This window comes from Electrona antarctica, assembly GCF_951216825.1.
Source record: "Electrona antarctica genome assembly, chromosome: 4".
NCBI classification, from domain to species: domain Eukaryota; kingdom Metazoa; phylum Chordata; class Actinopteri; order Myctophiformes; family Myctophidae; genus Electrona; species Electrona antarctica.
Window position 1 is genome coordinate 43,791,520 of NC_136809.1, and position 26,497 is coordinate 43,818,016.

The 26,497-nt window shown below is 43.7% G+C and overlaps 1 protein-coding gene across 3 annotated transcripts in view; it reads right to left on the bottom strand.

Annotated features, from left to right (window-relative positions):
• The window catches only part of LOC306922422 (receptor-type tyrosine-protein phosphatase delta-like), a 266,548-nt gene that overhangs the window by 70,389 nt on the left and 169,662 nt on the right, over window positions 1–26,497 (bottom strand). For all 3 annotated transcript variants that reach the window (XM_079500021.1, XM_079500020.1, XM_079500019.1), the window contains exons 6-9: window positions 21,284–21,429; window positions 19,426–19,567; window positions 7,911–8,099; window positions 1,992–2,102 (exon numbers count right to left, since the gene is read on the bottom strand). In XM_079500021.1, coding sequence (XP_079356147.1) covers window positions 1,992–2,102; window positions 7,911–8,099; window positions 19,426–19,567; window positions 21,284–21,429 — 588 coding nt within the window. The remainder of the gene's footprint in view (window positions 1–1,991; window positions 2,103–7,910; window positions 8,100–19,425; window positions 19,568–21,283; window positions 21,430–26,497) is intronic.

The window sequence follows — 26,497 nt, forward strand, 5'->3', positions numbered from 1 at the left end:
GAGAGAGACAGAGACAGAGAGAGAGATAGAGAGAGAGAGAGAGAGAGAGAGAGAGAAGAGAGAGAGAGAGAGAGAGAGAGAGAGAGAGAGAGAGAGAGAGAGAGAGAGAGAGAGAGAGAGAGAGAGAGAGAGAGAGAGAGAGAGAGAGAGAGAGAGAGAGAGAGAGAGAGAGGGGAAAGAGAACGTTGGAGTGAGACAGGGCGAGGCGATAAGGGAAAGTGGGGTTGTGAAATAGAAGAAAAAGTGAATATAGATGAAGAAATAAAGAGCGGGCAGAGATAGATAGATAGATAGATGATATATAGGGAGGAGAGAACAGAGAAGTCCACAGTCAGTGTGTTGGATAAAGTACTGTCTGGAGGTCCATCTCCACAGACCGCCTGTCACACTCCCACTGAACGGCACTACAACATTTTACCGGCCCTGCAAGCGTTGTTAGATCCACATCACTGACTGTGTGTGTGTGTGTGTGTGTGTGTGTGTGCGTGTGTGTGCGTGCGTGTGCATGTGTGTGTGTGTGTGTGTGTGGGAGGTTTGTCTATTTTGGGTTGGTGTGTGTGTGTGTGTGTGTGTGTGTGTGTGTGTGTGTGTGTGTGTGTGTGTGTGTGTGTGTGTGTGTGCGTGTGTGTGTGTGGGAGGTTTGTCTACTTTGGGTTGGTGTGTGTGTGCCAGTGGTGTGTGTGTACGTGCATCAGTCAGTGAGTCTGATAAAGGCCTGTCTGAAGCATGGGGGCATACGTCTCCAGTCCACTGCTGGCAATCTCCATAGACCTCCTGTTAGACGTCCACTGAACAAGATTTTACTGGCTCCACAAGCGTTGTTAGATCCACATCACTGACCCTATGTGGGGAGTGTGCGTGCACGTGCGTACGTGAGTGTGTGTTCAGTGCAGGACAGCATTGTGTGTGCGTAATGTGCACATTTGTATGTTTTTCTTATTCCTGGAAGCAGAATTGGAGCCAGAAAAGCATGCTATGCTGTTAAGCTCCTTTTTTTTTTATTCATTCGCTGGGCAGACAGCGAGCGGAGCAGAAGGCCTAGGGAACTGAAATGTCTCAAAGATTTGGTGGGATGGATGAGTGTGTGCACGTGCACGAGAGAGAGAGAGAGAGAGAGAGAGAGAGAGAGAGAGAGAGAGAGAGAGTGCATGAGCTGAAAAGGAGTCATATTGCCTGAGGAGCTGAGCTGAACTGCCTGTCTGATGTAGAGAGAGACACAAGTCTTAACCAGACAATGATTGGGTTTTTCCTCTCAGGTCTAAAGGCTAATAGAAGAGAGGCCAAAGAGATGAATCATAGCCTGAGTGAAGCACAATGCCCTCCGACCTCTACGGGTAGAAACACATCTCATTTGAAAACCATACGCGGTGTGTTATTTAATTGAGTGTAAATAAAATGGACCGGGGAGCAGTCCATTTGGGTCCATTTTGACATCAGACGTCAGAGTTAAATGAGCACAGATTCGGGTCCCGTTTGGCTTGGTGACATTATGAGTGATGAGCCTTGCTCTGTCGCAGCAGGTCTAATGGCATCCATTCCCATGACAAATGCCTGTCGCATCTACAACATATTTCATTGCAACAAAATAAAAAATAATTAATAATAATAATAGTCAGTGTGAAAATGTACATGTAGGGCATGTACCAGTTTTCTGAAATAAATATTTTCACGATTTTCAAAAATAGCAGACCTACAAGCTTGTAGCGCGCCACTCGGTGGCGCGCTATGAGCTTGTAGATCTGCTATTTTTCAAGAGCTAAATTATAACATATTGTTTAAAACACCAAAAGAAGTTCCCGCCCCAAAATGGGTTAAAGGTCATATGTCTATGAATTGATTGCATAGGACCTAAATGGAAACAAGACCGCAAGGATGTTTTTTTTGGTGCTATGCTGTTTATACAGTACATTCTGTCTAATAAACTATTCAATCAAAAAATAAAAAATAAAATAAAAATTGTGCTGGATTGTGGAGCGGAGAGCCTCTCTTACCTCTGACATACAGATTAGCCGGGGTGGAGTAACGTGTCCCGTCGCTGTTGGTGGCGACGCACTCATACTTCCCCTGGTCGGACTCCTCGCTCAGCTCTATCTGCAGGGCACCTGGACGGACGGACGGACGGACGGACGGACGGACGGAGGAGGTGGGGACGAAGGACACACAGCCAGAGAACAGAGAGCCATCACACATACAGGGCCACAGGATGTCCGTTAACCGTGCGTTGTTGGCATACATGACATATTAACATAGAAATGGGAAGAACTTGTATTAAGAGAAAATGAATCTGGTTGGAGCGGTTTCGAGGGGGAGCTTCAGCACAAAAAAAAACAAGCTGACTTCTGTGTAACCCTGGGCTAAAAAAGGGGAGTCAGTTTTATGGGGAGACGTTAGTTTCTATCACTGTCAGCAAAAAATACAAAAAACAATTAGGGCAAGTTGTGAAGAGAAAAAGGAAGAAAATAGGGGTTATAAGACCTACAAAAACAGAGAATGTTCACGTTCATGCAAGCCAGACATAAATCCGCCAACCAAATCGAAAAATGTCGAGAAATCCAGATACAGCACAATATACTTTTAGAACCTCTTTGCTGAAAAGTGCAGAGCCATTTCTTTCACAGAGCAAAATTCAAGTTTTGTTTTACAAGGATATAAAAACTATTGCCATGGCAATAAGATATCCCCAAACCCCTCATGGATCCACCAAAGGGATCGGGTGTACTGTGTGATGTCAAACCATTAAAAGACATCAAACCAATTTCCATTAAGGCCAGAAAGAAGACACACAAAAAAAAGGAACGACATACGCAAAGCCTTGGAAAGGGACCGACGCTTTCTCGCTCCCTGGAAATAGAAAAATGGTCAAAAAAAAGGTCATCAAGAGTTTTTGATAATGGGGTTGATGGGGATAAGGCAAAAAAAGCGCCCATAAAAAACTTTATCAAAAAAGTGGTTGTTTGGGGCTTTTTGACAGCAATGGGATAGAAAAGTGACAGGAATTGGCATATGGTAACAACAAAAATAGGAATGTAATATATGTGCGTGCGTGTGTGCGTGCGTGGCTGCGTGCGTGCGTGCATAGTAAAATCCTCAGTGTTAAGTTAACTCCGAGAGTACACAACTGTAGCCACATGGAACCGTAAAAAAGGTCCATTTGTCAAAAAACAATAAACAAAGTTGAGAAAAAAAGTCCATTTCTCTAATTGTATCACTAAGGGTTTCACAGAGCGTGTGTGTGCGTGTGCGTGTGCGTGTGCGCGTGTGTGAGGATGACTACGAGTGTGCCTGAGATTCCACCATCTGGACTGTTCAGGCTGAGTGCATTAACAGCTGGGAGGGAAAACAAAACCAGGCTCTCTGAGTGGGTGAATCTAGTCGTGGTCAGAGTGGAGGTGGGGTCAAGATCAGGGCAAAGAAACCGCAGAAAGAAATTTAAAAAAAGGACTTAATATAAGAAAACAAAACAAAGGCTATAGAAGGCAGTATATGCTTTGTCACCTCAAACTAAGCAACACGGGAGTGAAACCCGCAATAAAGCACAACACACCACAGAAATGAAAAGACAGCAGATGTTGCAAGAAGCGACAGGAAGTCTCATTGAACCGGTGAGATGGAAACACAAAGAGAGAAAGAGACAGAGAGAGAGAGAGATCACAATATGCCACAGAAGCAATGCATATCTGAGGAGTTACACAGTTAAACTTTGAGGCGGAGAAGTGGAAATGAAGCAATAATAAAAAAGGATGAAACGAGATGAGAGGAGAGGAGGTGATTATTATTAAGTCACTGTATAATGAATTGCTCACTCAATTCCAATTTTCCCCCCTCTGGCCCCCATCGGTTACACACTTCTCACAGATCTGAAGCAGCCGGATTAGCGTTACCAAGCACGCTAAGTATCTCGGAATGGACTAATTCAGTACAGAATGGAACCCCCCCCTCCCCCCTCCTCCCCCACCAGCTCCTTCAGATCTGTGTGAGGAGTGAACTCGTATATGGGGAGGGGTTGGGGTTGAAATGGAATCAGGCCCACTGTGTTGTGTTAGTCCTCCCGGCAGTCTTACCTCGTATGGGCGTGCCACCTGAGTGGGCAATGAATGCACGAGATTAGAGAAGAAGAAGAAGAAGAAAATGTTAGTACCACAGAAGAAGGAGATTAAGGGAGCAGGAGGTATAGGGATACGGGACAGGGGGGGAGGAGGGGGGGGGGGTCTTGGAAAGGAGAAGAACCAAATTAGATAGAAAGGACTTGATACACCTGATCATTAGAGTGAGAGAGAGAGAGAGAGAGAGAGAGAGAGAGAGAGAGAGAGAGAGGGAGAGAGAGAGGGAGAGAGAGAGAGTGTGAAAATAAAGAGAGAGAATAAGCCTGAGAGGAGAGAGAGACAGATACTAGATAGATAGAATGAGAGACAGTGACAGAACTATAAGGAGATAGGTTATCGATTTAACTTCATTGACTTGCAGCAGGGTAGGGTGTGGGGGTGGGGTTGGGGGGTGGGGGTGTGTGCTAGTAGTGTCTTCTATATACTATACCAGCGTACGTGTCTGCACAGCAGCAGCACTACTACAGGATGCCCTGCCTAGACGTCTGGGGCAGGCGGCCCAGGGTCTGAGTAAGACCACGACCTTGCAGGCGTATATGCCAAGGCTAAAACATGCCATTTAGATAGCATGTTATGTAGACAGATGCCAGGTCCTTATTGATCTGGCATTCCATAGCATTCTATAGTGTTTATAGTCTCCCTGTACGGATATTCTATTGTTAGACGGATGATTTGGTTTTAGTTTACGTATGATCCTAGATTACTATTTCTATGTATTACCTTGTGTTGTTCTTCCTTACTGTAAATCGCTCTGGATTAAGAGCGTCTGCTAAATGCCTGAATTGTAATTGTAAAACCAACTACTGCATGGTATTTTAAAGATCTGCACATGCTCCCGTGCGTCCACGCCAAGAGGAACTATTTGAGGTGGTCCATCCACGTTGTGTGTGTCTACTTAACATTTGAATTGAATACTTTATTAACTCATTTGCCGACGAGATCGTCTTTTGGCGCTTTATTAAATATTTACTGATTACGGTTCACAGCTCTGTTCTGTCTGTAACACAAAATCAGAGGAAAAAAAAGCGGAACTGTCCGCTGGCTTATGGCGTCTATGGGGACGGAGTTTTTAGAATTAGCTAATATCTCGGATTCTTCTTCCAGGCTGCATTTTTATCAAAACAAGCTTGATTTGCGGCTCGTATAGAAAAATATGTTTTGGGTGAATTAAATAGCCTAACACTCGCGGGACCTGTTACATAGCGATTATTCACTTCCCGTTTCCGAGAGAAACGGCTTTCAAAATAATCAGTCTGACTAACAGTGTTAGTCATAGTCTTTTGAATAGATTTTTATTTAGTTTTAGTTATATTATAGTCATCTGAAATAATTGAGTTATTTAGGCTAAATATTTAGTCGATTTTAGTCGACTAAATGTAGAGTTGATTTTTTACACTAGGATGCATGCTGAGCTGATCTACAAGCTCACAATGCGTCACACTGCGACATGTTGAACGTAACCTAACATAAAATGACTATACTATTATATTATTACTTTTAGGTACAGGTACAAGCTAGTATGTGCAAATGGGCCATCTTTTTGGAGACACACAAGACTAGAGGTGCTTCTTGCGAGGATTATACATTTATTTATACATGTACTGGATTTATGTACATGCATTGGATTTGGCCACACCGCGAAATGCCTGTACGTGTGCCCGCACAAAGTGAAAATAATCGAATTCTAACAACACAGCACTGCGAGTTCTATATACTATACAGTTTACAACAGGGAGGAGAGCAGGCCGGGGGACGCTAGCAGCCTGAAACCTAGTAGTCATTGATTTTCAAACAGTGGCTCCACCAGAAGAGGCCTACCGACAGCCATCTGGCAGCTCATAGCTTATTGACTAGTAATCCTATACAGCAGTGGGGAGTGAGCGAGTGAGCGAGCGAGCGAGTGAGTGAGCGAGTGAGTGAGTGAGTGAGCGAGTGAGTTGAGTGAGTGAGTGGGTCGGTGAAAGAAAGAGATTAAGTGAGGGTGATTGAATAAGTGAGGGTGCGGGCCGGGAGATTCAGTAGGTGAGAGTAAGGAGAAAGTATTATGTTCTTTCTTTGGATGTGGAAAGTTGTAGGTGCACGGATGAGGGGTCAGCCAGCTATTATCTCAAAGGTGCCAGGGGTGGGCAGCTGTTGTGAGTACAGCGTGCGTGCGTGCGTGTGTGTGTGTGTGTGTGTGTGTGTGTGTGTGTGTGTGTGTGTGTGTGTGTGTGTGTGTGTGTGTGTGTGTGTGTGTGTGTGTCCATGTATGTTTGTGTGTACCTATGTCCGTGTGTACTTATGCATGGTGCCTGTTGTGTGACTGTTAGTAAAATGCGTGCCATGCATTTTAATAACACCACATTATTGGAACAGCAGCAGCATCAACATCAGTGGCAATTAGTGTGTATAGAGAGACAGATTAAAGAGAGTAAGGTTGTGAGCCTCAGAGCTGAAGCACTTACCAAAGGACTCTGTGGTTAAAAAAAAGATACAAAGAGAAGAGAAACAGCATAGACATGGCATTACAATGGGACCATCGCTTGAACACAGGAGTTGACTCACTAGAAAAGGCCTTCAACAGTTGAGTTAACGGCTCCGTAAAGGTCAAAGACACTGATTATCTACAGACATTGTGTTGCGCTAACGAGAGTTTTAAAAAGTCAAAGCTTTAGCATAACGATCCATTTCCCTAATTATCACAGAGAATACCAATATAATATCACACCAAATAATTCCATGCTGACATTTTGAGTCGTTACAGTGGCTTACTGTTTTCGTTGCTTTTGGAAATAATGTAAAAATAAAGGTCAAACGAGGGAGTTTGAACAGGGAATCTGCATACGGAGTCGTAATGCCAGATTTATACTTAGCCGTGCCCCGGTGTCACGCACTGAAAATAAGCCGATTTACAAGCTCACGGCGCGGCCGTTTTCAATGTGCGACACCCGCACACAACCAGGTATAACTCAGGCGTCAGGGTTGAGCCAGAGATAGGAACGCAAAGCAGGATTGAGGGTCCAAAGTCGGCTGGAAGCAGGAAGAGGTTTAAGGAGGGAGGGTCTTGGCTACAATACGTTGCGATGATCTCACACTACTGTGGCTATTTGATGTAACAGCCAAAACGTAGTATTGCAATTTTTATTTCCACGCCCAGCCAGGCACGATTCAAATCCATGACAGAGATGGAAATCACATACATTGTTCATTTAGTCACAGCAGTGAGCCATTTCAGAGAGGGGGGGCATTCCCAATGGACAGAGCACCATCATCAGCTGTCTTTAAACCTTTTTATGTGTACCAGTTCTGGTCTTGTTGTTTTGTTTAGTTTTTTTTGGTCTGTATACGAATGATGCACAATGAGGCCAGGCCAATGTTTTACAATGAGTTTGAGTTGAAAGGTTCAAGCTTCTGCGATGGTGACGTGCGTAGGAAGACCTCTGGCAGTTCAGAGACAAACAGAGAGAGTTGGGGGAAACAGTTCAGAGACAAACAGAGAGAGTTTGGGGGAAACAGTGGATTCAGTAAACCAAGAGTTAGAAGAAGAGTCTGGGAGTCTTGACGCATTGTCAACTTATTGCTGAGAAAAAACAGTGAGGAGCAGCTGAGGAGAACAGCCAATAAAACACAGCAAGATAGACGGGCACGGACAAGGGACCAGGAAACAGAGGCATTTGTAGATGACCAAAAAGAGGGACGGAGGGAAGGGAGACAGAAAGACTGAAAGAGTGAAAGGGTGCAAGGGACAAACTAAAATAAAAGGTTTTGGGGGGAGAAAGAAACAGAGGCATTAGAAGAAAAAGGGGGGGGGTTAAGCTCAATTGTTACCTGAGCGGAGCTGCTTGATTCGTCCGTTATTATTGGACGTGTTGACGGGCAGGAAATCCTTGAACCAGGTGATTTCTGGGTCAGGGTTGCCGCTGGCGGCACAGAGCATGGTGGCGGTCCGCGAGCGCTCCACCACCTTCAGCTGCGGTCCCATGTCGATGGTGGGGAAGCCCGAGGGCAGCTGGTCCTCTGGCGGAGGTCAAATACATGTTAAGACATGATCAGTGGTGTACTGTAAAGTGTAACATTTATTAACTCATTCTCCGCCAACACCGCCAACTGGTGGCTGAACCGGCACTTGTAGAATGTTGCTTCAATGTTAACGGTCTTATTTTGAAAGCCGTTTCTCTCGGAAATGGATAATCAGAAAGTGGAATATCTCTATGGAACAGGTCCCGCGAATGTTCATTAAATCACCCAAAACATACATTTTGTAACCAGCGATCATATCGTTTATAGACATGAACCACAAGTCAAGCTTGTTTTGCTCCAAAATGCAGCCTGGAAGAAGAAGCCGAGATATTAAGATTCTAAAAACTCCGTTCCCATAGACAGCATAAGCCAGCAGACTTTACATTTCCGTTTTAGTTTTTTCATCAGTGGAGCTGTCATTTTTAGTTTTGTTGGCAACTAGGCCTTGAGAGTCAAGTGAAGGTTTATAAATAGACAGTTTATAAATAAACCTTTATTGATCCCAAGGGAAATTCCAGAGGGAAATGATGTACATAATCAAAACATGGTCGACATCGGTTTTCGTCCGTGGATCTCCCAAACACGCAAAAGAGTCAGTAACGATTCAGCATATGTCGGGAGCTATACATTTAAAATGCTGCATTGTGCTGGGAAAGGGTCTGTAACAATTCCCCACTTCTTTGTTTTAGTTTTTCTTAAATCAATCAAACCGCGAGCTCAGCCTCTGCATCGATAAAATGGAGATGTCAAATAAAGTCAGTTCCATTGGGGAGATGTGTGGATGGTCTTTTTGGATGGCAAATCAAAATAATATGTTAATGTGAATTCACAATAATGAAGAGGAAGATATGAAGATATATAGACGAGATCAAATCTAGCCCCTTTCCTGTAGGGAATCCCCAACATTGACAAATAAACTAGGAATATGGCATCGCAAATCAAATGCCTCTACCAAGTACCAACCAGTTGCAGTTTACAAAAATCCATGAACCCTGTCTCTCTGACTATTTTCAAATGGCCGAAATGTATAGTCCTGAAGTGGTTAATATGGTGGTTAGTATGTTTTGTAATAATAATCAAAATCTACAAAGTAACTAGTAACTAAAGTTTTCAAATAAATGTAGTGTAGTAAAAGTACAATACAATAATAATAATAATATAAACACTCAAGTAAAGTAAAAACTAAAAATACCTCACAATTGTACTTAATTCTTTCTCTGCCGCTAGCTGTTAGCATAAATGAACCTAAGCCACCATCCGCGTTCACTTTAAGAGAAGGAGTTTGCCCACCCCCCCCCCCCCCCCCCCCCCCCCCCAGCCGCCCCATACACACACGCAGTACACACACCTTAGTATCATTAGCACAAGCACACACTGTTTACCTCTCAGAAACATTTACATGTCGGGAGTGATGCAGTACAAAGTCACAAATTACATCCAAAATGTGGATGGCTGAAGATCCACCATGGACAGCTCTGCTGGATTCCGACTTATGGAGGTTTGAAAATCCTGCTCGTAGCCGAGGTAAACGGACATCAGATTTAACGTCCCATAGCTGGTGGTGACGGAGTCGGAGGCGTTGCATAGCAACCGGATCAATGTTAAAAGCTGCCGTGGGGCTCAACCATTATATACACGGAGTAGACGTTGGGGTATACGGACCTAGCGAATAACGTCCCCTAGCTGGGGGGTACGTATATATACACGGACTTGACAGAAAAATAATTAAGTACAGTACATAAGTAAATGTACTTAGATACTTTACACCACTGGATGCGTGTTTGTAATGGATACCATACTACAAGAGCGATGCTTGTGGGAGAATATTAACCCATTTTGGGCGGGAACCCCTTTTGGTGTTTTAAACATTATGTTATAATTTAGCTATTGAAAAATAGCAGATCTACAAGCTCATAGCGCGCCACCGAGTGGCGCGCTATGAGCTTGTAGGTCTGCTATTTTTGAAAAATCGTGACAATATTTATTTATTTATCTTTTTTTAATTTCAAGGTCAGGCCTAAATGGGTTAAGCACGCAAGACTAAAGGCAAAGGCTCCCGACTATAACAGAGATCCTCTCGGGACACCACCAGGACATAGAGGATTTCTTATTTCATTTTTTCTTCTCAGAATATCAATTGAGCCAACTGTCAGTGCACATATCACCGTCCCTGGCGAGTGCTCTCACTGGCACTGACATCTTGTCTGTGGAACACCAGGAAGTGACAGCTCCTATCGTGGAAGCTGCTTTGTAGTATAATCTATGCAACAAAATAGCTATTGCAGCACATTTCAGCATAGTTGTGACATTGTTCTTGCGTGATGTAGTTTTTGTACTTTAAAGTACTAGAAAAAGTGTCCCCTCAGGGCACAGGTCTCCACCAGGCCAGGTCAGGTTGTGGCCTCCTGGTGGCGCTATAACAGGCCAATGTGAAAAGGGTGCCATTTGTTCTTACGCCTTTGATGGCAATTGGATGATTTGAGGCATTTTGTTCCAAAAATGTGTTTTGCCAATGTTAGCCAATTAGGATGGAATATGAAATATCTGACAGGTCCGTCTTGAGCACATGACTATAGCGATACTGTGTAACAATTTGCGGGATTTTTAGACAAAATCTGGAAGAGTAATATCAAAAAATGTGTTTTACAAAAGTCGGCCCCCTGGTGGCGCTATAACAGGCCGTTCTCGAACATTTGGGGCAGAGGTTCATCGTTGGCATCCAGGGAGTGTGTGTGCAAAGTTTGGCATCGACCGGGTTAACGGATGGACGGACAGTGCACACGCACGGACGGACACACACACACGGACGGAGTGCAAAACATACTCTCTCCCCATGCCTTCGGTCTGGTGGAGACAATAATGTCCGTTTAGAGATGAGCCTATACTATATACCTATAGCACCTATAAATTGCTAGTACTATTTATATGCAAATTATCAACTATACACTACAAGGAAACGAAAGTAAGTCAACTTAATTGATGTTCTACAGCAGTGGTTTTCATTTTCAACCAGTGGTCCGGGGACCACCAGTGGTCCTTGAGGCTTTTCCAGGTGGTCCCCAACTAAATGATGGAGTTGGTAACCAAATGGACCCTTATAGATTATTCAAGAACAAAAGGCAAAAGGCATCCGACCTCCAGTAACCTCAGAGGTTAGAGATTAGAAACTTTTAGTAATTACAGTAAGACTAAAAGTATTTTAGCAACAGAAGCTTAGTGTTTCTTTTAGTAGCAAATTCTGATTTAAACTCAGTCTGTGAACACACCATTGAACTTTATGCCTACCTAGGCTACTTAAACTATTTAGCTTTAGTCTAGTCTTAGCCAACTAAAAATTAACACTGGCAAGGAACTAAAACATAATTGCCCAGATGCTTCTTCAACAAAGATGGCGAAAGCAAACATTCTTTGTTCCGTACTTTGTATGGTACAAAACATTGAAGTCCTTCAACCAGAAATCTGAGCTCAGTAAAACTATGCCTGCCCGGGGGCGTGGTTATAAGCACAACCCGTGTTGGATTTGGAATGTCACAATTCTGACGGCTTCCTTCCTTCCCCACTTCAGCTGTGGGAGAAGGTCTGTGAATGGTACAAGGTCAAGAGTGGGGAAATATACAGAACGAAATTGAATGGAAATCGATACGACTGCTGTTCTCACATTTTGCCAATATGGAACATAGCCAGGGATGTACATCTGGGAAAGGAGCTTACTGTATATCGTTGTCCTTCACTGTAAAGGAAGCAAGCTTACAGCCACTGGGAGCGTCGCTAAGCCAAGTTGCATATGAAGAAATAACCAGAGTATTGAAATATCTAGTTTTGAGTTTCCGATCAAATCCCTTCCACATCTGGCTATTTATTCCCTTGTGACAGCCTTCACACATATCCTCCCAGGTTGTCTTTATTTAGTTCTAATTACCATTTATCCTTAATGTACCGTGTGTTTTGAGAGATATCATCCAGCGCTTTATATAAATTAGAAACATGTTTTTTTGCCAGGAATTTGTTTTCTGCGATACCAATGAAATATTCCTCGATTTCATTTGGGTTCTTACTAACCAGCTCTCTCTCTCTCTCTCTCTCTCTCTATGATCTGTGATATAATGTCTTATTTGGAAATACCTAAATAAATCACTTGAAGGGAGTTAAATTGTGTCTGGAGTTGAGCAAAGGATTTAAAAGTTGTTCCGTCAAATAACTGATTTATGGTTTTAAGACCCCTATCAGCCCCAACGTTTGAATCCATTATCACTTATGGATGGAGATAAATCAATATTACCCACCATTGGCATTGCCCTTGGTCTCCACAATGCCCACCTAACTGCTTCCCACACCTTCAATGTATGTTTTATCCAATCATTTCCTATTTTAATTTTGTTTTTAACAATATTTCTTTGGAGACACCCCTTTAGCTTCTTGTTCTATTTGGTTCCAACCTGTCTCTTCATCATTATCCATGCGACAATTGCAGTCAACTGAGCAGCCCAATAGTAATGCTTTAAAGTGGGTAGGCCTAGGGGTGCAACCACTCCAAGGAACAGCAATGTCCCTATGTCCCAACCTATGTCCCTATGTTTAGAGGGTTTTGAGCCTTTTTTTAATTTTGCCAAATAAATTTAGAAATCAGTCGATCAAGTGCCCTAAAGGTGGAGATGGGTACTCTGACAGGCAAGGACCGAAACAAGAACAGAAGTCTAGGCAACACGTTCATTTTCACCGTTTCAACTCTACCCAATAGAGAGGGGAAGAACTTCCCATTTCATCAGGTCATTTTTAATTACACTAATTAACTTATCCCATTCTGGACGGGAACCCCTTTTGGTGTTTTAAGCATTATGTTACACTTTAGCTATTGAAAAATAGCAGATCTACAAGCTCATAGCGTGGCACCGAGTGCCACGCTACGAGCTTGTAGGTCTGATATTTTTGAAAAATCGTGAAAATGTGGCGCAAATCATTGACTATATATTCTTTCAGAGCGATCGTTTTTAACTCAAATCTTTGCTTCTGGGGGGGGGGGGGTCCCTGCCCCTGGAACAACATATTTTCAGATGGGGGTCGGCGGCCAATTACAAATATTTTTTGGGGTCCTTGACATGAAATATTGAGAACCACTGATATAGAAACAGGAAATGTTCATGATTTAGAAGTTATTTTTTTAATTTTGACGTCAGGCCTAAATGGGTTATTATAATTTGCATCAAAATAATTGTGTGGGATTTGGTGTGATTATAATCCCAGGCAGGTACCTAAACCCCTGTTTACAGGACTGCGTTTTGAGATGAAATGTCAGATCCATGAGTCACTCATAATAACATGGATAAAGATAGATCTGGTGAAAACAGACAGATGGGCAAGAAGAGTGCTTGAGTGAGTGTGTGCACTCGAGTGTGTGCATGTGTGCACTGTGGTGTGTGCTTGTGTTATATTTCACGTAGGAGGTGGTCTTCTTTTTTTCTTTTCTGTTTTTTTTTTTTAGCCAGCATCCCTCGTGAATCCCTCTCCCAACCACAAAGAGCTCATTAGCGGGAAATGGTAGTGCTGAGCCATGCCATAGAGATGCTAATTCGGGTGCTAGCCCATCGAACCAAAGCCTTACCAAGTCACACACTCCATCCATGAGAACGCGTACGTGTGGCCTTTTAACAGCTCTGGTTTCAATCAATTCTCAACGCGACAAAATGGAAACACGGACATAATAAACCATGCAATGGTTGTGGTTGTGTGCGCGAGTGTGCACTTGCCGCGCACGTGCGTGCGTGTGTGGTTGTATATTTGGGAGGTCGGGGGAACGATTGTTGGTGAAACAATGGATATGGAAACAATGGAAATATCAGAGAGACGTATGGATCCGTATGGAGCATAGGTGGAACACAGCGAATATATCTGAATACAACAGAACGAGAGACTAAGTAAATGAAAGCAAGAAAGAAAGACAAGGCAAGAGAGACCCGACACTACAATCAATCCTGATTGTGATGATCCCGATTCATTATGCAAACGTTCACTTCAAAGCCAGCCCCTTGTAGGCAGCAGCAATAATGCATTCCATTTCATCTGGCTGACGCGGGACAGCCGACTGAAAATGAACATACACAGTAGCTACACCAGCTGACATCACGCATCAGCACAAGCCTGATGTATACGCGTTGTGATGCTGTAGATCGGCTGCACTTTCAGTGTGATCACTGCGTCACTCTGTCTCTTTCCACCTCTCTTACTAACTCAAAGCTGTTTAGATTGTCAGTGTGAATAAGAGTCAATTGGGCTGATGATGTAGCAGACCACACCACACCCTGTGCAATTTGTGATTACGAAGCCTAAAAGGCAAACAGAAATACAAATCGCAATGTTCCAATTCCAATGCAAAAAAAAACAATTAAATTGTGAATCGCAATTATGTGTGTGACAATTTATCGTCAACTTAAATGTGTAATTGTGACAGCCCTAAAACACAACACAACACAACACAACACAACACAACACAACACAACACAACACAACACAACACAACACAACACAACACACAGAACCCGCCCTCAGGGAGCTATTCATCACAGGGACAGGTGTAAGCAGAACCGATAACACCAGAAAGCGTGTCTGACACAAAGCCACTACAATGTGTGCATACATTTGTGTGTGTGTGTGTGTGTGTGTGTGTGTGTGTGTGTGTGTGTGTGTGTGTGTGTGTGTGTGTGTGTGTGTGTGTGTGTGTGTGTGTGTGTGTGTGTGTGTGTGTGTGTGTGTGTGTGTGTGTGTGCGCGCATGCGTGTGTGCATTTAGGGCTGAGCTACCGGACAGCTAAGAACCCCCTGAGGTCGAAGCTTGATTCCAGTGAATCGTAACTTGACACTCCGTCAGTGAAGGCGGCTTCCTTCCTTCCTTCCACACATCAGAGTGTTTTATTTGGACAGAGCCGTCGCCACTGTGAGAGATCCGCACACACCATTTCACAGCTCATAGAGCAGCCTGCAGCCTCACAACCACGGGAACATCTGCATGAACACTGTGTCCTTCATTACAAAGCCTGAGTTAGAGATAGTCGTGTGAGGGTATCGAGCACGTATACGCCAGAAAAGAGACGATCAACAGCAGTGGGTTTTCAACTCTTTTCATACCAAAAGGCCCGTTATTCATTGCCGAGCATTTAAGCCACGGACCACCATGTGATGAGATTTAGCCTCTCAGACCCAAAACCTAGAATATATCGGTGTCGTTGGATAAGATTTTGTCCACAATTCCATGCTGTATTGATGTTGGTACCATTCGGAGAGTGGCAACGGGCAAACGTTCAAAATATCAAAATAACAATTACTTTACATTCTCTAATTGTGTAGACTTCTTGTAAATTAATTAATGCAGATGTTTGACAACAATGTAACTGAGAGAGTAATAATGTAACTCTCAAGAGTTAAAGACCTAATTTGGTCCATTTGGTTAACTCTCCATCATTTAGCTGGAGACCACCTGGAACCCCCCTCAAGGACCACTGCCGGTCCGCGGACCACTGGTTGAGAACCACTGCTTTATACAAAGCCTGAGTTATACCTAGTTACGCGCGGGTGCCGCGGCACCCCAAAAATAGACGATCTACAGGCTCACAACACAGGCTGAGCGACGCGTTGTGAACTTGTAGATCGGCTATTTTTGGGCTGCATGACAACCGGTGCGCGGCTACGCATAAATCAGGCGTTACATAAGAGCCAAGTATAATTCACACGGCCCGTGAACTCGTCGGTAAGTCAGTGAGTCTGTTTTTATAATCACGGAAGCGGTGATTCATAACGCAGTGCTACTACATGAACTGTTCCCTTTGTGAGAACCCAAGAACAATATGCACAGTGGGCTGTGCTGTATGTGCACCTGCACATTTTTATTTTCTTAATTCTTTTACGACAGATGTGTCGTGGGAAAGGGTTTTTATTACCGGCAATATGATTATTGCAGCCTCCCACGGTTCATGACCGTATAACTTCAATAAAAAGTAATAATATTAACATATGGAGAGTCTTTGCACAGCAACAATATTCTCATACTACCGCATGTCGAAAGGACACAGGCAAGCAACTGTCTCTCTTTTTTTCTCTCTCTGCCAATCAAAAGTCTAGCTCACTGTAGAGACCACATCAGAGAGGATACCACGCTATCGTTGGACGTCATGAATGTCCCCGAGATCATTATTATTTCAGCTTTGGTCAATCAGAGGCATTTAAGGGTGAGCCAGGGTTTCAATTAGCCTGCCTCTCCTCCGCAGTAATTAAGCCGTCTGACCTTCACACTGGATCCCACCTGTCAAGCAGTCAGTCACTGGAGCTGGGCCGCTACACAGCCAGGGGAGACGGCCTGACATGACTGACAGGACCACTTTGAGCGGATATATTGTGTGTGTGTGTGTGTGTGTGTGTGTGTGTGTGCGTGCGTGCGTGCGTGTGTGCGTGCGTGCGTGAGTGCGTGCGTGCCGGTACTTGCGAGGGCAAAATGTCCCCACAAGTATAGTATTTTCAGGCATAAGACATTGTGAGGACGTTTTTCCTGGTCGTCAAAAGAGAAATGCTTGTTTTCTTATAAAAAAAAATATATATATATATATATTTAGAGTTACTGTAGGTTTACAATTAGGAAAAGATGCGCACCAAAAATAGAAGATCTATAAGTTCCTAATGGGTGCCACTGTGACATGTTGTAGGTTTGCTGTTCGGCTTTATCCGACGTTAGAGTTAATAGTGGCCTTTATGGCATTTATGAACAATAAAAGGCAGCATCTACTATTCTGTCTTAAATGTCAAAAATTAAATTGTGTAAAGTGTGTGTGTGTGTGTGTGTGTGTGTGTGTGTGTGTGTGTGTGTGTGTGTGTGTGTGTGTGTGTGTGTGTGTGTGTGTGTGCGCGTGCGTGTGTGTGTGTGTGTGCTGTGTGTGTATCAGACTGGCATTTAGACTGACAGACTATCAGGATTCAGGGGCTATTAGCTGCTTCCCAGGTGGCCTCTTCCCCAGCACAGCGACTGCTCAGAAGAGCTGAAAGAGGCTATAATCGCGACATTACAACTGATTGAGGGTAAGTGTGTTTGTGTTCAATGATAAAGATCATGCACATGCAAGCACAAACACACCCATTCACTTGTGTGCGCACACAAGCGCACACACACGTATGTGCACTCTAATGCAAACAAAGACATAAAGAACAATGTGTCATAGAGCCAAAGAGGATTGTAAGCTCCACGGAGAGGAAAAGCAAACGACGCAAAGAGGGTCTGATGTTGTGAATAATTTAGAGAGCCTGCTGTATGTGTAGTGGCTCTATAAGCATGAGAGAGAGAGAGAGAGAGAGAGAGAGAGAGAGAGAGAGAGAGAGAGAGAGAGAGAATCTAAAATAATAGGAAAGGCAGATGAAAGAGTACTGTGGGAACAGAGAAACTTTAGGCTAAGGAACGATTTATAGTCGTCTCGTTTTTCAGTTGAAAATCAGTGATTTTTGCCGAGTGGCGCACAGTTGTACAGCGGCTTTGCAATTATTTGAGACAATGATTGCATAATCGTCAATCGTGTCCACGTTGGAAAATGTCCATGTGTTTTTTCAAAAATAGCAGAAATTGGCCCAGAAATAGCAGATCTACAAGCTTACAACACGTTACAATTTCTGCTATTTTGAAAAAAAATTGTTAACAGTGATTTCTTTGTATATTAAAGCTATTTGTTATATCTGCCCGGTGCCTAAAAGGCCAAACCGAAATACAAATTGCAATGTTCCAATGTTCAATGCAAAAAAACACGATTAAATCATTAATCACAATTAATTGTGTGACAATCGTCAACTTAAATTTGTAGCCGTGACAGGCCTAGTGAGGAGAGAGAAATACAAGAGCAGAGCAAGAGAGTGAGAGGACATAACGTATAAGAACAATAGGCTGCGTGTCGCCCAGAAGCGTGCAAAGGCAGCCTATGAGATTATTCATAGTTGGGCAACTACACTCGCTAAGACACTCTTGCTCTTGAGCGTCTATCTGCATTATGTTCTGCTAATGGACCTACCACTAACATCACCATCAACATTAATGGACTCAAGCTGCTGTTAACATCACCATCAGCATTAATGGACTCGAGCTACAGCTAACGTTACCTACCGCATAGCATCAATGGCCACATTCTAAGAGTTGCTTCTATAAACATTTGCACCCCTTTTCCTAACCGATTTAGTAGTTATGCCAATTAATTACTCCCTGCACACACATTTTTGTGTTGTCAGTCACTGCCATTGCATCCCGACTGACTCACCTGCCAGTGAGGAGCGCCCACCGGGAGGTCGTAGAGCCTTCATCCTACTTCTCCCGCCCAACACTCCCTGCTGACTGACAGGTGTCGCCCCAGCCGGCAGGAATACGTGCAGTGATACGGGTGCATACTGTCCGCCCAACACCGGTAGAGCACCCGGAGGTGAAGCGCAAGTCCCCAGTTTCGATCCCTGTGGGCTCCCCCAGAGTTAGAGTCGAAGTGTCCTTGAGTAAGACTCGGAACCCCTAATTGCTCCCGATGTGCAGGTTGGTGCCTTGCATGGTTTCCTTCGCCATTGGTGTATGAAAGTGTGTGTGAATGGGTGAATGTAATGCACAATCTATGTAAAGCGCTTAGGATAAAAGCTCTATATAAATGCACCATTTACCAATTGTATGTATAGACGCTCAACAAGAATCCTCTCATTTGTCAAATGCTTTGGAGTCAAAATAACCATAAACAAACTATGATAGACAGACCCGAGTTCCGTAGGATGTACGGACGATTCCGACCGGCTTCTAAGTCCAGCAGACTTAGGAACAGCTTCTTCCCCTCCACTGTCATCTACCTAAATTCCTCATCCACTACTCTCCCCCATCCAGTGTCAGCCCCCCTCCCCCCAACCCATCCACCATCCCTATGTGGACTTGTGCGATATGGCCACTGAACTTGTGGAATAATACTCTCTGGACCTTAGTTTAGCACGGGCTACGTGCAATATGGACATATCAATGTTTTTTTCTTCCTTCTCGTATCCTCATTTATTTATTTAAATGACTATACTGCTCAGCCCATTATCTACTGTTACTACTGTACTTATTAATGTATCCTCCTCCTTACTGACATGTTTGCACTATTGGTGAGATGCGAAAATACTTTTCGCTGTGCTGTACTTGTACTGTACATTGACAATAAATTGAATCTCATCTCATTATGATAAAACACGGATCCGACCCGTACAGGTCTTGGGCCCTGTCGGGTATTTTCGGTATCGGGGGGCCTATGAAGAGCTACAAAAGTACACCACCACACTGTCACTTGTCACACACTGACCTCGTAGCACATTGAGCCTGGTGGAGAAAGTGAGCTCTCCTACAGAGTTGGAGGCATGGCATTCATAGACCGCCTCGTCTCTGGGGGTCCTCAGTGGCTGGATCCTCAGGACTGAACCAGATCCATCGTCAAAGTCTATCACCTGGTCATGGAAACAGAGGACAACACACGTCAAATATCCATACCTACTGACAGTATGGCAGCGTGTCAGCATGCTTGTTAGGCTATCTCCAATTTATGTTTAACCACTATCTATTTCCATTAACAGCTACTGTTGCTCGAGAGACTGTCATCTTGACCACGTCACTATTACAGTACTGTAATAATAATAATAATAATAATATTAATACATATACAGCACATTACAGTATGTATATTCTCTTCAAACTGTCCACTGTTCCCTTCCCATCTTTTTACAACCTCGCTGATAACAAGGGGACAGTTGACACGATAGAACAGGCTTGAGGCTGAGGCGTCTTCTCAAACCCTGGATTTATGTGTGCTCTTGTGTGAACATCTCTGTGAGTACAGCTTGTTGTAGACATCAGTAGTTAGCATTAGTCTATACTAGGAGTGGCCTACTTACAGCAGATACAATAACAGCACAAAAGTTTTCAGCAGTCGTACTACTAATGAAATAACCTAGTTTTAGTACTGTATCCTTATATAACGCTAATAAGAGTGTGGCGCAGTGGGTGAATTCTCAAGGATGTTTTATTTTTGTTCGTTCGTTTATTCCACCCACAATCCTGACTGACGGGTCTAAGGGGAGAAATATAGATTACCCAGAAGAATGAAAAATAAAACATCTCCTCCAGTGATTTAATCATGACAAGGACGAGACCTGGGCTGAACTTACACCCGGAAGGAACCCAACATTATTAAAGGCAGAAAGGACCTGGAGGTCAAGGTGAAACACAGACTGTCTCAGTCTAAGAATTACTACTGTTACTTGTAGTGAGAAAATAAATGAAAGGTTGGCCCCTTCGGTATTATAATAACGGCGTCTTATATCACAGCTCATACTGTATACAGCCAGAGGCGCCATCTCTCATCGTCGCAGGTTTAAAGGCACCACTGCATTGGACTGGATTCTCGCTATGGAGTCTCTAACGTATAAAAGCCAGTTCACATAGCGAGGGCATTGCTTTGATTTGTTTTGGTGACACTGACACATACAGTACAGTACAGTACAGTACAGTACAGTACAGTACAGTACAGTACAGTACAGTACAGTACAGTACAGTACACCAGTAAGACGCCTGAGGGCGAGAAGCGACCTCGCCCTAAAGGGTGCGTGCACTGGCCATATATGGAGCGTGTCTTGAGTGTACCGGGATGGATGAGGTCAGATCAGCATATGGAATGTCAGAACAGGTCAGCTCCTTATATGGAGATCTAAGGGTGGCAGCGGGGGCAGAGTCTTGAGTGTACAGGGTTTTATGAGGGCCCAAGTAGGGCCGGGACTTAATTTTCAGGCCTGTTTGTGCAGGCGCGCTGCCGGGCGCGCCTGCACAAATAACTTTGGGGCAGGCCCGTCTAGAGTTTAAATGGACAGGTATCAGTCAAAAGGGAGACATTGAAGAGGAAGGATGGATGGATGGGTGGGGAACAGGTTCTGACATATATCCATATACTAATATTGATGACATCAGGGATCTCATATGACATAATATGTCATATGAGATCCCTAATATTAGTATATATAGTACATATTATGGGCTTAATTGCGACAGCAGGTCACATATACATATTGTATATGTGACCTCAAGTGCAAAAGTATTTTTACTTACTTATTCGAATTTTGAGGTGTTTCCATTCAGGTGTTAATGTACTTTAGCTTGTAGAACCGTCCTACCTCAAATCTCTGGTTGCTGACTTTCTTGCCCTTCTTGTTCCAGACAATCTTGGGCTGGGGGTCCCCGGTGGCCTGGCACACAAAGGAGGCCACGCCTCCCTGTACACCTGTCTGGTCCTCTGGGGTTCGTGTGAATTTGGGTGGCGCTGCATGGAGACATTATCACATAGCATGTTACCGCTGGTTCCATGGAGACATTATCACATAGCATGTTAGCTGTACCGCTAGCTCCATGCATGGAGACATTATCACATAGCATGTTAGCTGTACCGCTAGCTCCATATGGAGACATTATCACATAGCATGTTAGCTGTACCGCTAGCTCCATGCATGGAGACATTATCACATAGCATGTTAGCTAACTTGAAAATGTATTTCCAGTTACTCCAGTTACTGAACATAATCAATCATTACTAGTACACTTATGCTGCCTTTAACATAATTTCTGTATTTATTAGGCTGTGTAATAGCCTAATAGGGAATTAATTAGGAAATAATTAGGGAATAGGGAATTTAGTAGGGAATTAATGTATGGACATGATTATTGATTATTATAATTTGTATAAGTATCAGTATATCGAAAGTTGTGTTCTGACAGTGTTTCATATAAACATACTGTATGCGATGTAGTGTACACTAGTATAGTATGTATGGATTGTGAGATTATCATGTCTTTTCATGAGTGCACTTACTGTATGTGTCAGCGTACAGAGTGCCGTATTTAACTGTAATCTGTGTGCTCCGTCATGAGTGAGGACAACACTTTATCTCTGAGATTTCTATTGTATTAAAAAATCTAATCTAATCCTTTTATGCATGCTAGTAGTCAAGCAGTGTCACATGGTCTCTCTCTCTCTGTGTGTGTGTGCGTGTGCGCGTGTGCGTGTGTGTGTGTGTGTGTGTGTGTGAATAGAAGAAAGAATGGAGTGACAAATAGTAGAAGACATGGGACTAGAGAGAGAGAGCAAGTAGAGAGAAATATAAATTAATTAGGGCTGTTCCACATGTTCTAGCACATCAGAACGTGCGTGCGTGCGTGCGTGCGTGCGTGCGTGCGTGCGTGCGTGTCAATGTGTGCAGTATGCAAGCATAGTATACACATACACCTGGTCCTACACAGGATGGACTGTCTTCAAATCAACCATTTGTGCATGCTTGTCTTTCAGGTTGCTTGCTTTTTGGCGTGCCTTTTTCCTGTGTATAATATACATACCGGTATGTATATTGTGTGTGCCGGTTCATCTGTGACGTATGTATGTATGTGTGAGCGCGGCAGGGTTCTCCCTCGTCCCTGAACCAACCGAGAGAAGCTTAATAATGTTGGCGCACCATAAAGGCTTTATGAAGACTTACTCCCGACATGACCACTAAAGCCCCTCGTTCCGGCAAACGCCAACAATATCATAACCACGGCCTTCGCCGGATTGTGACATCATGACATCAAAAAGATTCCGCACGTCAGTCATGGCACGTCAGCGCCCAGCCTGCCTAATGGCATTCCGGCCAAAACCAGAAAATCCCTACTTAAGAGCTTACTGCCAACCGCCCTGACAAAGGGAGAGAAATTGCTTTTTGCTGTTTAAAAGGAGGGAGGGAGAGAGAGAGAAAGGCTAAAGCATTTGAGGAGGAGAGAAGAAGAGAGTGGGCAGAATGGCAAGGAATAGATGAGCACAAGAAGAGAGAGAGAGATGGGTGAAAAGAGACAGAGTGTGAGGGGAGACACAGACGGATATGTGACAGAGTGTGTGTGTGTGTGTGTGTGTGTGTGTGTGTGTGTGTGTGTGTGTGTGTGTGTGTGTGTGTGTGTGTGTGTGTGTGTGTGTGTGTGTGTGTGTGTGTTGTTCATGTATGTCAGTGCGTCTAGACATGTCCATGTCTGTGCAGTTTGTGCATGCAATATCTGGTATATGAATGCAGGCGTGTATGAGTCTGTGAAAGAGAAAGAGAGATAGAAAATAGCCGTGTATCTGAGAGTGAGATAGAGAGAGAGAGGGAAAGAGAGCGCGAGAGAGAGAGCGCAGGGGAATCGCTCTCTTAATCCTCTCGGTAATCTCTCCCTCACAAAACAAATGAAAAGTGTAAATCCGGCAGAGCCTTGCTAAAAGGCAAGGTAATGTTAGATTCGGATCTCTCTCTCTCTGTCCCTCTGTCTCTCTGTCTCCCTCTCACACTCCCGCCCTCTCCATCTCTCTCTCTCTCTCTCTCTCTCTCTCTCTCTCTCTCTCTCTCTCTCTCTCTCTCTCTCTCTCTCTCTCCTTTGATCTGTTCCTCTCCCCATCCGTCGAAGGTACATGTTTAATTGTGTGTTAGCTTTGCTGCTCTCTGTCTCATTCTAACCTTTAAGTCTCCTCTCTTCCTCCACATCTCTTTGGTTGCACCCTCTCTCTCATCCTCCTCACCAGTCTCTCTTTCCTTTTCTCTGGGGGGGGGGGGGGGGGGGGGGGGGGGTGTTACATAAGTATTTCTGTCACACTGACTTGACGCAATGAGGAGGGGGGATGCAAACGAAGGATTCCCACCTCTACCTCGATCTGCCTGTTCCTGCTCTCTCCCTTGTCTCTCTTCAGCCTTAGGCGTCTGTCTGTCTGTCTGTCTGTCTGTCTGTCTGTCTGTCTGTCTGTCTGTCTGTCGGTCTGTCTGTCTCTGCCCTAACTACTGTCCCAACAGCCATGTCTAAATATTTTGCGGGGGCATGGGCTGAAGCAAAACAAAAGGTAAAAAAAAAAGTAAAAATGCATTCATATTTGAAATAATGTTGGCACATAGTGTGGGGGAGAGGAAACCCTGGTAAACAAAATATATTTTATGGCAGGACACTTTTACTCAAGTGAATTTTGATTGCCAGACTTTTACTTGTAACAGAGTATTCTATATTGCAGTATTGATACCTTTAAGTAACTTTAAGTAAAGAAATGTAGTACATTTTCCACAACTGGAGGGGGGTCCGCGGAGACACAGAGATTTAGATGGAACTAGAAAAAGTGCCCTTCTGGGCACAGGTCTCCACCAGGAGGATAGGACTGTGCGAGATGTTTGGCAAAATGTTTAGGAGTAATATAAACATGTTTTTTTGTTTGTTAGTTTTTTGCAACAATTTTCTTCCTTTTGTTGAGGAAATGCAGAGTGCCTGGTGGCACTATAATAGGCCAATGTGAAAAGGGCGCCATTTCTTCATACGCCTTTAATGGCAATTGGATGATTTGAGGCATTTTGTTCCAAAAATGTGTTTTGCAAAAATCAACCTGTTGGTGGCGCTATAACAGGCCAATGTGAAAAGGGTTCCTCAGCCTAGTAAGAAAATGTGTGAAAGATTTCACGTAAATTGCATGCTGCGTTCATGATTTGAGGCTTTTGTTCAAAACAGGGCAATCTTGCAAACTGTGAAAGCCAATTATAGCCAATTAGGATGGAATATGAAATATCGGACAGATCCGACTTGAGCACATGACCATAGAGATACTGTGTAACGATTTGTGAGATTTTTGGACAGAATCTGGTGGAGTAATATCAAAAAATGTGTTTTACAAAAGTCGGCCTCCTGGTGGCGCTATAAAAGGCAGATGCGGAAAATGCAGGTCAAAGATTTGTCCTTGGCCTCTAGGGAGTGCGCATGCAACGTTTCACGCAGATCGGTGCAGTTTTAGGTAAAACATGTGAAAAGCTGCCTCATGGTGGCGCTATAACAGGCCGTTCTGGAAAATGTGGGGCAGAGGTTCATCGTTGGCATCCAGGGAGTGTGTGTGCAAAGTTTGGCATCGACCGGGTTAACGGTGCCGGAGATTAGCTGGTAACAGACGGACGGACACACACACACAAGGACGGACACACGGACGGAGTGCAAAACATACTCTCTCCCCATGCCTTCGGCCTGGTGGAGACAATTAGACAACCCTTTGATTTGTGCATGTGGGATAGAGGGATGGACAGAGGGATGGATGGAGGGTGGCCTACATAATGTCGCTATACATTGGCATTCTGATCAACACAACAGATGGCAGGGATTACAAAGTCAACCCATGGCTATCTGGGCCACTTTCAAGTCACACCGAAAGACGCGTGATAAACTTTGATGCGTCCACTGCTTAGGTTATAATAGTTTTGGATTTTTCATTATAGTTTGTTGTTAGTTTTGACCTTTAGTTTTAATTAGTTTTTAAAGCAGGCTTGCTAGTTTTGTATTAGTTGTAGTGTGTTAGTTATAGTTTGTTCATACTTTGGGCTATTTGTCAGGTGCAGGATTCAAAAAAGGTAAGCAAGTATAGGCGTATCGTGTAACAAAAACATAACAAAAGATACCATTTAAAAATATATATATTCAGTGTTTTGTAACAGTTTTGTAAACACACAATACAGTTTTAGTTAGTTATCATGTATTTATTTATAGGTAAATACCTATAATAACCATGGGAAGGCGTGTGATAAATGTTGAACGCGCCACCAGGTATTCATTCAGTCAACTGGCAGTTTTATGCTTGGTTGAGGCATTGAAAATTGAATTGAACTGAAAATTGCAAAAGCAATCCAAAAAGTCTTCTGAATGCACCCGAGTGAATGTGAGAAACTGTGACAGTGCCAAGGCAGAGTTACAGAGTGAATGTGAGAAACTGTGACAGTGCCAAGGCAGAGTTACAGAGTGAATGTGAGAAACCGTGACAGTGCCAAGGCAGAGTTACAGAGTGAATGTTAGACACCGTGACAGTGCCAAGGCAGAGTTACAGAAACATATTACTAACCCATCCAAAACGTTACTTCACCCACCGGAATGAATCACTCAAGCACAATGCTCTAGTCTAGTCTAAATCATTGGTCCTCAAAGTGGGGTCCAGGGACCCCCTGTGGTTCCTGAGACCTCCTCAAGCAAGATTAATTAATAATAGCATAAAAATCAGTTTAACCACTCTAACCGTATATTCAGCATGGTATTTCTGAATACACAAATCTTGTATGGGGCAATGGGGGTCCCTGCTGGCCTGCTCCTTTGAAGAAAAGATCCCTGCTGGCACAAAATATTTTCAGATGGGGGTCCACGGCCAGATATATCGTTTGGGGAGGGGGGTTCTTGACACCACTGCTCTAATTTATTTAAAAAATAGCCTATCTACAAGCTCAAAAGATTGGACTTTCTTTTCTTTTTTTAAACTGCACATTTCCTTTTTGTTGCCACCTACCCAACATGTGGGATGCTATGGTTCAAGTGCTAATGAACTTTCTCAC